We start from the raw sequence: 13,674 nt of genomic DNA on the forward strand, positions 1-13,674 counted from the left end.
CAGAACTTAATCGCTCAGGCACAATTTTTTATAAGAGCGTACAATTGCTGGCGTATGCCGATGATATTGACATCATCGGCCTTAACAACCGCGCTGTTAGTTCTGCCTTCTCCAAACTGGATAAAGAGGCAAAGCGAATGGGTTTGGTGGTGAACGAGGACAAAACGAAGTACCTCCTGTCTTCAAACAAACAGTCGGCGCACTCGCGTATCGGCACCCACGTCACTGTTGACAGTTATAATTTTGAGGTTGTAAAAGACTTCGTGTATTTAGGAACCAGCATTAACACCGATAACAATGTCAGCCTTGAAATCCAACGTAGAATCTCTCTTGCCAACAAGTGCTACTTTGGACTAAGTAGGCAATTGAGCAGTAAAGTCCTCTCTCGACGAACAAAACTAACACTCTACAAGACTCTCATCATGCCCGTCCTAACGTATGGCGCAGAAGCTTGGACGATGACAACATCCGATGAAGCGACGCTTGGAGTGTTCGAGAGAAAGATTCTGCGTAAGATTTTTGGACCTTTGCACGTTGGCAATGGCGAATATCGTAGACGATGGAACGGTGAGCTGTATGAGCTTTACGACGACATAGACATAGCGCAGCGAATTAAGATCCAGCGGCTTCGTTGGCTGGGTCATGTCGTCCGAATGGATACAAACGCTCCGGCTTTGAAAGTATTCGATGCGGTACCAGCTGGTGGTAGCAGAGGAAGAGGAAGGCCTCCTCTGCGTTGGAAAGATCAGGTGGAGAAGGACTTGGCTTCACTTGGTGTGTCCAATTGGCGCCGGTTAGCACGAGAGAGAAACGACTGGCGCGCTTTGTTAATCTCGGCCAAAATCGCGTAAGCGGTTATCGCGCCAATTAAGAAGAAGAAGAACACACAAATTTGACATCCAGAATAAATCCACCATTGTTACGAGTAAAGAAAACTCCATTGGTGTTAAGAAATATTCCAAAGATTGAGTCTGAAATGCCCTGAGATTACCGATATCCGAGGTAGCAGGAAAATCAAGGGGAGCAAGCCCATTAAAAAAAACCATTGCATTTTTAAGTTATTTACATATTTATATATTTGGTGTCGGACTTATATCTAAGTTTTTTTACATTACAAAAGAAATCTAAGCAGTACAATGCATTACATGAAATAGTTAGTAAAATTATAAAAAACCATTATAAACCACATGAGAGACAAAAGAACTAAAAACAAAAAATTAAAATCAAACAAAAAATTCGCAAATTCTGCGCTAAAACGAGTATAAATTACAAAACTCTCACGATTACAAAACTTAATACAAAATTTCTTGACTAAAAGTTGCTTTGAAATATAGGTAAAAGCAAAAAATAAAATTTCTATTTTCAAATCACAATTTTTTGTGAAGTGTATTAACGAAACCCTTTCTTTCGGGCGAGAAACAAACTTCTCTTCAATCAAATCAATATCAAATTTATGCGAATGCACTGTTAATGCGTAGTCTTCTTTATATAACTTATTCACTCTCAAATGTTTACTTAAATTTAAAAGCAAAATTGAGCTTTCCCCTGTCAAGTACAAAATTATATCACAGTTATCAGCACTTTTCACATACAAACAAGGCACTGCGAGGGCGAAAGCACTTAATTGAAACGAACGCCCGTTGAGGCAATAATTCAATTTAAACGATCCTGCGCGCATTTTCTGCACACCGAATTGCGGCAGTGTAATTGCTATATTTCCCACAATATCAACAACGATCAGCGATTCTAAAAGGTGCGTTTGCCGTACATATCGGCTATGAGACGCACAATGTTGACCTCGCCAATTGTCTTCCGGAAGAACAATTCCTCGATACTGAATCCCGACAACTTGCTTATGGCCGGCAACATAGTGATCAACGATTGGAAACGCATCGGTTGTGATGGGTTTGTACGTAACTCGTAGGCTTGAAGGGTATTGCGTGCCTGCTCGTACAAATAAGCCACCCTGTATGCATCGGTGAGGCCACGAGAGCCGCCGGACGAACTTGAATTTGGACTACCACTGGCACCAGTGCCAAAAGAGTTATTGGCCGTATCCTCGTTCTGGGATGGTTTGCGGAAGAGCACAATTGCACGTAAACATTCATACTCGCGGCTGTCGATATGCAGTTGACACATTTGATTTAGCACCTCCTGGAAGAGGTGAATCTCGCATTTCACAACATTCACCATGTCGCGATTCGTATTCTCCGATTCATAGACGAAGAGTAACTGTTGGAAGTTGACTGGCATGAGGTACTGAGAAATTGCTAAAACAAAAAACTCCTTCCAAGACTCCTCCAGCAGGTAAAATTGGTCATGTAATGGCAATTCCCGAAAAGCTTGCACACTCTTAACCCAATTTACGTTTTTGAATAGATGTTCAGCTGCTGTTTCTTTTAGATGTTCTGCTGCCATCAGTGGTGGAGTTGGTGGAAAAGCAGGTGTATTAACGAATGCCGCATGACTCGGTCCAAAGAATCCAAGTGGATTTTGATGCAGCGGATGATTGGATGTACGTGCCGATACTGATAAATCCAAAACCATCGGCGGGGGGAATGGGTGTCTCAGAGCCGGATGTAGCGGTTGCGGTGGTGGCACGCCCGCTAACAGCATTGGATTCACAGGAAATCCATTATACAAGTTGGGATTGACCATTAGGTCTGGTCCCAATTCGGTCGAGCTCAACACTGCCTCCTTGAACATGCTAATTTGTCGACGCAACGTGGAGCTGCGTGGTCCACGTTCATGTTGGACGGCGTCCTTGTTCATGCCCCTATCGATGCACTTGTTCAGGCGGCATGCGCGACATTGATTGCGATGAGTTTTGTCAATCACGCACTCTCCTTGCTTCTGCGATTTGCAAACATATTGGCGGGAGCGGCGAATGGATCGTTTAAAGAATCCAGCGCATCCGTCACAAGCGTAAATGCCGTAATGTTTTCCGGAACTATGATCGTTGCAAACTCTGCATGGCACATGAAAAAGTATGCGACCTAGAAAGAGGTAGAACAGAAAGAACAAAAGAAATAATTATTAGTTAAGTTTAGCGGAGAGGAATAGGATGCAGGCAATTCACATTTCAAACAGCTGGAGGCGGAACAGCGACGGCCTTTTAGCCGTTTTTGCGCGACCTAATACGAATACAATACGAACAATACGGAACATGCCTCCAATTTCCAACTTCACTGTAGCGAAGTGAAAAATCAGAAAGCGGGGAAGTATTGCTGAATTTGTGAATTTGCGCTTTCCCAGTTCCAGCTGAGGGTGTTGAATGTGCTATTGTTTTCTTTTTGTTTGTTTGTTTTTATTCCTTACACTATGAATACTTACTTGACGAAGGTGGTGATAAGCTCTCCGCATGTTTATAGTCTTCGTCCGACTGCATGTTTATAGGTATCCGCTTAGAAACTTTATTAAAAACTTCACTTCACCAAAGGTTTTGCATTTGCTTCCGCGTACAATTTGTTTTTTTTTTTTGGTTTTTTTCTTGTACGTGTGTATGTAAAAATTTTAATAAAGTATAACAAACGATCGTTTTAGACACGAACGATAATAATGCCCACTTTGTGCAGCTAAAGGACTATTACGCACGATATTTGAGAGGTTTGTGAGGCTTGCTTACAATTTCCGCACTGTTTTATAGTCCTTCTAACCACTGCTGTATCCTCTAGAGGAGAATGGCAACACATACTCTGTACAATACCGTTCATTGACGCAGCCACTGATCATCCCTTTTCAAATTGAGTTCGTTCATTGGCTGTTGCAGATGCGCAAACGGGTGTAGTTTTCCTGACTCGCTCACTCTAATGTTTTTACGCCCGACCAAAATGAGAGTTAAGTCTCTCTTCGACAGATCCTGCCACGACCTGCCATTGTGAAAAATACAAAAAGAAAGGCAATAAAAAAGCAAAATAAATAATCGTTTCTTGGGACGTCAACAAAAGAAAACCATGCGTTCTCAAACGCTACTCAAATGGTCAGTGGTCGTCGCCGTCAACGTCTCAGCCAACGCTGAGCTGTGACCTTCGCAGCATTTCAGCGCAACCGGGCAACAACAAAATGCGCTATTTTTACTGTGATGTCGCAATATTGACTCTCTTCTCGCTCTCTCTCTCTCTCTTATTTTGGCTGTTGTAGTTGATGTCGCAAATTGTTTACGTTCATAATTATGTGTTCAGCTAGCGCCATTGTGTGACAAAGATTTTAATGTCCCTGCCATGCGTGTGATTTAATGGCGAATGTTTGAATGCATCCATATCATCGCATGTACCTGCTCTGGGAATAGGGCTGTTTTTTGTGTAGAGAGTGTGTACAGATAGACTCATATGCCACAGTTGTTCTTCACTTTGTATCAATGGGCTGGTGGGTGCTTTACATACTTACATACATACGTACTGTTTTTTATACCACCGTCTATTTGACACTTTTAACCTTTTTATTTTTGCGCGTTTGATTAAATGAATATCAATATATTTGTATAACAACGATCATTCGATTACCGTATGAAAGTTCAAATTTCTCTAGATTTTTTTAGAAAAATGAACGCTGGATTGATAAAACACTAGCAATAAGTCAATTAATATATTAATAAAATCAGTCCTCAGCCACACGTGAGTATACGTCAAGACTTATTATGTTTCTCAGATCCGTTATTCGCCTGCGAAATTCATTGAGTGTGCCAAATAGCGCAGAGTTGTAATTGTTTACGCAAATTTTATCAAAAAATGAATGTTATACATGACAAGTCCAAAAATACAAAATAATAATAATATTAATTACTTTTCCTGGTGAGTCGTGGACGAATAAAATAAATAAAAGAATTAAATAAAGACGAGAAGTATTTAACTATTTAAGAAGAATAATGAGGTAATTGAAAAATCATGGTAAGAAGTAATTTCAAAAATGTGTATGGAATGTTAAAAATAATTCAGATATAAACTGATATAACTCCTTGATCCGTTTTACCAAATTCCTTTGGCAACACTTCGATATATGGAAAAAAGTTGCCGATGCTGAAAAAGTATGCAGAATTGTACTCGTTCCGCATTCTACTTTTAAAATAAACACCCGTGGACTACATATCGCTCATTTTTTTATGCTGTGTAAAAAATTCATGGAGATATCTGTTAACAGTACCGTATTGAATAAATATAAATTTTTACTTACAGGGAGGCATATGTAGGAAGGGTTGCTGTCGCAAAGGGTTGCATATCGTAGATTCATTATGATACCACTGGAACTTCTCCTTACACTATGACATCCCTTTTAAACCATCCTGTGGCTTTTATAAACCTTCTTAACTTCGCTAGTTTAAGTGGCACTATATCCGCTACATCTGTTTAAAATGGTAGTGCATTTTCAAGCGCGTAAAGTCTTCTTTCCACTCACATAAGAGGTGTCTGATTGTTTCCTCTTCTTCCGTGCTAAGACAGCTTCTAGAAAAATCGTAGTATTGGAGACCCAACCTTCTGGCATGATTACCTATTGAACAATAACCAGTTAATATGATACCTATCATGTTTCTTGTAGCTTCTCTATTACATCTCAACAGGCTTTTTGAGCGACCGCTGGCCATGTCTGTTTGCTTAGTTCGCTTGTAGTGAGATTTTGCCAAATTGTATTTATCCTGTTGATGGGTTCCCTATCTATTAGTAATTTACAAGTGGCTATGGACATAGGTATCAATATTTTATCCAATTGGCTTTCAAGAGTTGTTCCTATTCTAGCAAGCTTATCTGCTTTGCATTTCCTGCTATGTTCCTGGCACCCAAATTGGGATTACTTTATAGTATTGAGATTAAGTTTAAAACATTCTATGACTGTTTTTAACAAGTGTGTCTAGCTTCTAGCGCTTTTATAGCTACTTGACTGTCTGAGCAAATGCAGACTTCAAATGTGGATAACACTTTCGTTTTTATCGCTAAAAGTTCGTCTTTTATAGCAGTGACTTACGCTTGAAATACACTGCTATGATCAAGAGGTAGGCGAAATAATTGGTTAACACCAAGATTACCAGAGTAAATCCATCCACCTACTTTGTTATCTAATTGGATTCCGTTATCCCATTCTCCTTTTGAAAAAAAAAACGCCGTGATAAAGGATTTATTTAAGTTAATGTCCTTGGTTTTACAAAGACCCATTGTACCAGGAATACAGGATAATTTCTCTAAAATCGACGAGTGTCCTCTATGATTCGTTCTGAGTAGATCGATTTCTCTTAATCTGATAGCTAACTTGTTAGCTATTTGCTTACTAAATTGCTCTTTGTGTAAAAAGTTTAGCATAAGGTTGTATTTAGTGCCTCTACAGGTGTATTCCTAAGGGCACCGAAGATAGATTGGCCATCCTTTGTACATGTACCACAATCTTTTTGATATATTTCCTATCTAAAGCCGATCACCATACTAGTATACCGTACGTTAGAATTGGTCTTACCATCGCTGTGTAAAGCCAATGTACAATAAAAGGGGACAGACCCCAGCTTAAAACGATTAACCTTTTGCAACTTCTATCTTGGACATTCGACTTTCATCTGAGAACTCTGAAGCCGTTTTTCGTGATTTTTTTTTGGAGTAAATGCGCGAAATATACATATTTCTGATGTATGTGTGTTAATCTGACATTGAATTACAAATTTTAATCAATATATTTCATGTTGATACCTTCTTTCAAATATGTATGAAAACTTCATCGCTCCGATTATGATGAAATTTAGCGTAAAGGCTCTACTGCAATAGGGTCTTCCCATCCAATTTGGAGTTTGTGTCTTAAAGTTGTTTTACGAATGGAGGGACTTACAGTCTTACGCAGCAGATGGGTTTTACGAGCAGCTTTTTCATGAAAGAAATACACCGGGAGACTTAGCCTTGCTTTTCCAAGTTCAACCGTTATTAAAAACACCTTTCCATTCATTCGGTGTTTGGATTTCAAAGTCAGGCTCTACTGTTGTAGCATAAATTGTGCAAAAAAGTGCTCAGAAAACATTAAAGCCATTGTACTCGGGTTCCCCTTTTTATTTTCTTTAAATCTACCCGACCGCCGAAGAAATCTGAGTACATCCTCCTCTTCACAACCTGGGCAGAGTGCACTGTCTGAGATGCCTACCTCTTTCGTGTGCACCGTCGTCAGTCCAACCAACTGCAAACACCTTTAGAACAACAACAGGTAACATCAGTTTTCCCCTCTGCAGCCTCTCTCAGCCTGGCAAGCTCGCTTGTGGGCTGCAGTATCCATCTCCATCTGTTTTCCACAACAAAGTTCATTCCTTCTTGAAAAGTATACACCTTCGCTTGAGACACAGATGCATACATTCCTAGAGCAAAATGTAGTTTTGTCCCGCTGGATTCTAAGTAGGCACCAGAGCCGGAAGCGTGCTCGATCCTGGAGTCATCCGTGAAAATGCGAAAACAGTTTTGCTGGGCTCATTTTCAGAGTATGACCACATTTGAGCCTCTGGCAGCACCACACTGCATTTCTTTTCAAGTACGACTCGAAATCCAGTTGTCAGGCCACCACATGCGCTGGATTGTTCTGAGATAACGGTTAACAAATCATTGTAAGCTTTGTGTTGTAGATGATGATACCAGGAAAGTTTACAACCGTAAAGAAGAAGAACTGTGCGTTTAGTTAGTTGCTTGGAGTACCTCATCTTTTTTAGGCTGACGATTGCGGCTTTGCCTTTTTTTAATTCTGCCACTTATATATTGTTCGATGCCCATATCATTATACTGCTTGAAGTTTAAACCTATTTGTCCCATTTTTTTAGTGAATAGGAATGGTAAAAATCAACTTTCACGAAAATTTTACGTGTTACACATTTCTGGTGGTGCCGATTAATTCAGTAGGCTTGCCGTTATTTGGCAGAATTTATTAGAACGTTAGTTAAAATGTTTTTGTTATCAACGTTACTGTATAATTGTGTCACATATGTACATACATATGTGTATGTATCTTTACGATAGAGTATTTTAATATTTTACATAATAATATCGCGACATACATACGTATATACATACATATGTTGACTGTAAAAAACGTTATGACCTCATTTTTGTTTTCGCGAAACAAATCGCATCGGTATTTACTGTTACTTCAGGAGATCATAACTACTCGAGGCATAGCTGGAGTAGAAGTGGATGGGTGAACCTGGTGGGTGATATGGTGGACATAGGTGAATCTGGTGGAAAATGGTGGATAATAGGCGTAGCAGTAGCTGGAGTGGGTGGGTGGGCATTGGTGAACCTGATGGGTGATATGATGGACATATACCTATCTCCCATATATCTCATAGATCGACTTACATTGTTTTCAAAATCTTGCCGTTCCTTAAACTTAGTCCCAATGAAATACAGTTTTTCGGTGACTGAACGGTATGTTCTCTGTCCGTCTTTGTAGTAATTTACTGCTAAAACTTAAATGTAAGGGTGATAAATTTAGAGATATCGAATTTTAAATTGAAATAGGTTAGGTTCGGTTAGCCTGGTTGGAAATAAGCCACGCATAGACCTTTTGGTCCCTAGCGATGCCAGATGGAGACCGACCTTTATGAATACCTAAAGTAGACATCATGTAGGATGTCACCGCTTTTGGCGAATCTAAGTAGGGCTGGGAGCTCCGCTTTTGAGACGTCTTCCAGACCCTCAAACAGTGGGGCTCCCAGGCATCTTAGTCGCGTTTTTGATAATGCCGGACAAACGCACAGAAGGTGTTCTAAAGTTTCCTCTCTGCATTTTCTGCATTTGTCCGTGTTAGCAATCCCTATCTTGTACGCATGTGCAGCCAATAATTTATGACCTGTTAGCATGCCTATAATAGTTCTGCATTCCTTTCGCGAGAGTGTAAGTACGAATTGAGTCAGTTTTTTGTCGTTAGTTCTAGTTGCTGTTTTGCATGTGGTCCACCTAGCTTCCACTTGCCTTTTCATGTGGTCGTCCAGTTCGTTGTATATTGTGTTTAGCGGTTTTGGTATATCATTCTCTTGCTCAAAAGGTAGTCTAACAGCACTTTTTGCTATCTCATCTACTATTTCGTTCCCCTAAAATTGAAACAAAACAACAAAAACTCAAATTAGTAGGGCAATCTTTATTATTTCTGCGTTAATCCATTCTTGCCCCATTCCAATGCCACAATCGAAGCTGATTTATCCACAAAGCATTTAGACTTTACATCCCCAGACTGTGACCCCACAAATAAAAGTCCAAAGGTGTGACATCACACTACCTTTATGGCCAATCCACTGATTCGAAACGTGAAATAAACTGGCCACCCGAACGACGACGCAGTCATGCATTGTTTCACGGGTTAAATGGTAAGTAGTGCCGTCTTGTTGGAACCAAATGTTTTGGAGATTATGGGTCTGGCAATCAAAATGTCGTTTCTCATGGCGCGAAAGCGCTCGCCATTCACTGTTACATTAGCGTCTTCCTCGTCTTTGAAGAAATGTGAGCCGATGATTACTCCAGTACATATGCCGCACCAAACGGTTCTTTGGCTGTTTTCAGTGGATGTTATTGCTGTTCTTGAATGGCTTCAGGTTGCTCTTCAGCTCAAATATGACAATTTTGCTTATTGACGTAGCCACTTTTCACAGAGCGTCGATTTGCGTAAAACAATTGGTTGATTTGTAAATGTGGTGAGGCGTAGGTCTTTCCACTATGAAATGCCAATAAATAGTAAATACTGAAAATTATGTATTTAGTTTAAGGTGGTCTCATGTGATCTGTCAAAAAACCCGTCTTGGAAAAAGTACCTTCATTCTAATTACCCTTTATAAAAGAGAACTTGCGTTCAGACATAAATTGCTTCATTACCATGCCCAGCAAATAATTTCAGATTCTTTCAATTAATTCTAATTAATCTCTACCACTGCCATTACTATTTTGTCATATTTTTCTCCTTCCTTTCTTGAACTTCTTTACTATTAACTATAATTTTAATTTTATTATTAATTCTTTTATTCAGGATTTAATTGTGTTAGCTATTCTTAAGCTGAATTATTAAATAAATAAGCTATGGTTGTATGTTCGACTTAAATTAAAAAATGTCCCAATAAATGAAATAAATAAATATATAATTGGAAGAAGCAAAAAGTTGTTCACATTTTTTTACATTGTTTTTATAAGTTGAAATAGACAATTCTTATATAATTGGTTCAGAATAGTTGTCTGATTAGTCTTCAGTGTCCGCGTAATGAAATTAATGCTTACATACTGACACGTCTAGATGATTCCGCCATTCATATCATAAGAGCAGAATCTTTGGAATCACCACTTCGCTTTGTATTCGATACAGTTTTGCGTTCAAAAACAGCAAACAAAATGTTTGGCTTCTTGCTACGACTTTTTACCTTGTTCTTAGTGGTACTGAAAAATATGTCACACTGTTTTTTGCTTTACCAACCACTTTTTTTGAAGACTAATACCACCCTCAAATCGCCATGCAGTATGGCCCGATGCATCGTGATATATGGCTCATTAAATTGCATGTAAAAAGCATAGCAGATAGCGCTCAGAACTTTCGAATTTCAGCTTTATTTACGAATAATTTTTATTAAAGAAAGCCTTTAACTTTTTATAAAGAAACAAAATTAATAAATAAATACTCCCCTGTTATTCCTGTGCTACATCGAGTGCTTGATTTGATTAAATTTATTTTTTAAAAGTCGAAGTAACTAAAAAAGGAAAAGAAAAATACCCAAGCAGTTTTAAGATTGGTTATTGGTCTGAAATTCCCGCTATTTATATCGATTATAAATATGGCTCTCCAGTTCACCAATTTTGATAAGAAGTTTCTTCGTGAGAACCAACCACTCGGCTGTGAAAATATAATTCACATTTCAAATATCAATTCCACATGTCAAAACATTGTTTCCTACTACCTATTCATCATTAGAAGAATAAACCATAACGTTCGCCAAAATCAATTAAATGCGACGGGAAACTTTTTTTCACTACAAATTAAGTAATAAGAAACTGAGCAATAAAACGCTTGACATGAAAATACACAAAAGGTCTAATTAGAATAAACCTTCGTATATACAGTAGTTACACCACTCAACTCACATTGAATCAACTAACCGTTACGCACCCACAGCTCATATTCCAGTTTGTCTCGACTTCCACTTCCCAATCAATTTGCCACCCCACAGCGACACCAACACAAGAATGAACATCAACCATCAAGGGTTGTTTGAAGAGTATTCATAAGTTCATCAGCCGGTGGCATCACATTGTAGGTGGAAATTAAACAACAACACTAACAAGACTTTAGCTCGGTGATATATGCGCACTTGAATGGTGCCCAACCACCTTTACGTTGTCCAGTGCCTGCCAGAAGCAATCGATGTATGGGAATTTGTTGATTTTTCTTTTAATTCTGTGATGATTCGGTTGCGTGTGATGCTATGCGCTTGCTGATGAAAATACCATTATTTCCACCGGAGAGTGGACTACTTCAGCTTGTGTTATGTGCCTGGAATTAATCCAGATGACATGACATATGAAAAATTTGAATAAGCGGTGCTGATAGATTGATGCTTCAATGATGACCATTTGTTTGGTGGCTAGGGCGTGGGAACTTTTATGCGGCTTGAGGTATTTTGTTTATTACTTCATCATTTCTATATTTGATAGGTAGGATAATAAGTAGGAGTTGTTCAATTTCTAGGACTTGATGGCATATAATTTGTGTTATACCAAGCAACCAAATTAAAAGTATGAAAAAATTGGGTTCACTTATTTTCAAAAGGATTTTCGCAAATAAATATTAAGTATTGACTAATTTTTCAAATTTTACCACCAGCACTAATAAAAAAAATTCCATTAACAAATTTTGTCCTTATTCAACTTTTCCTACATCGTTCATCCTGTTGTTCTATAAAAATGTGAAGAAAATATTTGCAAATTCCTCTTAAGAACTGACGTATACGCAATAGATACCATAAAAACCTGTATTTGTGCTGAAGAAAAGTAATCAAAAATAAGTTTTTAATAGCTGGATATTGGTTTGATATCAAATCAATATCATACAATGAGTACAAGGTGGCGAAAACTTAATCACCCCATAGGATGATTTATCAAATAACACTGCGTTACAAAAACGAACTTTTTTTCTGTCCTATGAACCAAATATACAATACTTTTTCGGAAAGGAGAGAAAAAATAAAAATACACGTGTATCGGCGATTTTCGTGTACACGTCAGAATTTTTTTTTTATGTATAAAATATAGAGCTCGTAGTCCGCCTGTGTGAAAAACTTTGGATCAACTTTTAACCCTTTTTCCGTGATCCAATCGCGCTGAATTTCTGCAGGCATTTTATTATGTAAAATTAAAAAAAAAAAATTTATCAATTCTTAGATTTTCTTGAATTTTTTGTTTCTAAAAAAACATGTTTCTAAATTTTCGGCATAACTTGAAGGGACTCCAAATTTTTAAACAACTTATTAACCTTTAATTTATTGTTTCATACAACACACTCTGTGCCGTTTGTGTGTTTGTTACAGTTCCGGAAGTTCCGATCATCTGACAGTTGCGCTACTAGAAGACGTATACTTTGACAATTGTTTTAAGTTCTCTTGCGCGAAAACGTCTTTCTGTATATTTCATCTTACGAAAAATGCAGTGCCCGACTCGAAATAACTTTTGTTACGTTTGTGGCTTATTCGCACCAAGTAAAAATTTTAAAAATATATTATTACGAAAGCAGTGGTTAATTCGTTTCAAGAAAATATTCAAGACTGCTTATGTTCCTTACTTGTGGTATACTCCGGAAGTCGTGTGCGACTATTGCTATAGAAATTTATGCAAGTTTACTGATGGAAGGTCAACAATAAAGTACTCTGTACCAACAATTTGGCTACCACGTACGGAGCACTGCAATGAACTGTGCTACTTTTGCGTAACTTTTACTCAAACTAAAGGGTACCAATACTTGCGCCGCAACTAAATTCGCTACGCTAATGTAGAATCGGTTATTCCAGCGGCTCTGTACTCACCAGAAGAACGTATAGCGGCTTCAATGGAGATTTTTCATGACGTTCCCGAATTAAGGGATGGAGAACCAACAGTAGCACCAACAATGCTATCAACATTTCTTGCATCGAATGCGAGATGCGGGGAACCATAATTTAGGAGCTTGTAGCGATAAACAAGGCGAAAGGTTCCATCAGGACATTGCGGCTATTGAAAAGCGCTTTAAAGGACAAGACATTACGCATATGCTTGGCGAATACTGTTGGTATATTTGTCGCGATACTGACACAAATGCTTACAAACGCAAAAATAAAAGGCCTAAGTTTCTTTAAAAGCATTAAAATTTTTAATGTAACAATTTTTAATTTTATATAATAAAATTAATAAAAAAATTCGGGGTTTTATATCTCTATTGTAATGCGGAGTGAAATACCTTTCTTTTGATACCCACATCGGCATATCTCATGGAATTTTTTTTTAATTTCGAACAGGTGGCAACCATGTGAAACATTGTTAGTGGCAACACGTAGGTGAAAAGTCTAGAAATGTGATACACTATCTGTGTGCCCAATTTCATTCAAATCCGTTAAGCTAATCCTGAGATCGTGTGGCTATACAGATATGCATACAAGAATTGCTCGTTTAAAGTTATAAAATGCAAAACAAAAAAATTGTGACGTGTACATGAAAATCGCCGATA

General features: G+C 38.2%; 1 protein-coding gene across 3 annotated transcripts; it reads right to left on the reverse strand.

The window, feature by feature from the left end:
* Nucleotides 1-1,300: 1,300 nt before the first annotated feature.
* On the reverse strand, nucleotides 1,301-4,628 carry LOC128855091 (protein tailless). 3 transcript variants are annotated; one of them, XM_054089703.1, is made up of 3 exons: nucleotides 4,503-4,628; nucleotides 3,334-3,869; nucleotides 1,301-2,996 (listed from the first exon to the last, which is right to left on the reverse strand). In XM_054089703.1, the coding sequence occupies exons 2-3, from the start codon at nucleotides 3,386-3,388 to the stop codon at nucleotides 1,747-1,749; spliced, it is 1,305 nt and encodes a 434-aa protein (XP_053945678.1). In that variant the 5' UTR covers nucleotides 3,389-3,869; nucleotides 4,503-4,628; the 3' UTR covers nucleotides 1,301-1,746. The 3 variants fall into 3 exon arrangements, with proteins under 3 accessions (XP_053945678.1, XP_053945679.1, XP_053945677.1); XM_054089704.1 differs by having other exon boundaries at nucleotides 4,399-4,628; XM_054089702.1 differs by having other exon boundaries at nucleotides 4,387-4,628.
* Between the last annotated feature and the right edge of the window lie 9,046 nt (nucleotides 4,629-13,674).

Source organism: Anastrepha ludens, chromosome 2, assembly GCF_028408465.1.
Source record: "Anastrepha ludens isolate Willacy chromosome 2, idAnaLude1.1, whole genome shotgun sequence".
Classification (NCBI taxonomy): Eukaryota; Metazoa; Arthropoda; class Insecta; order Diptera; family Tephritidae; genus Anastrepha; species Anastrepha ludens.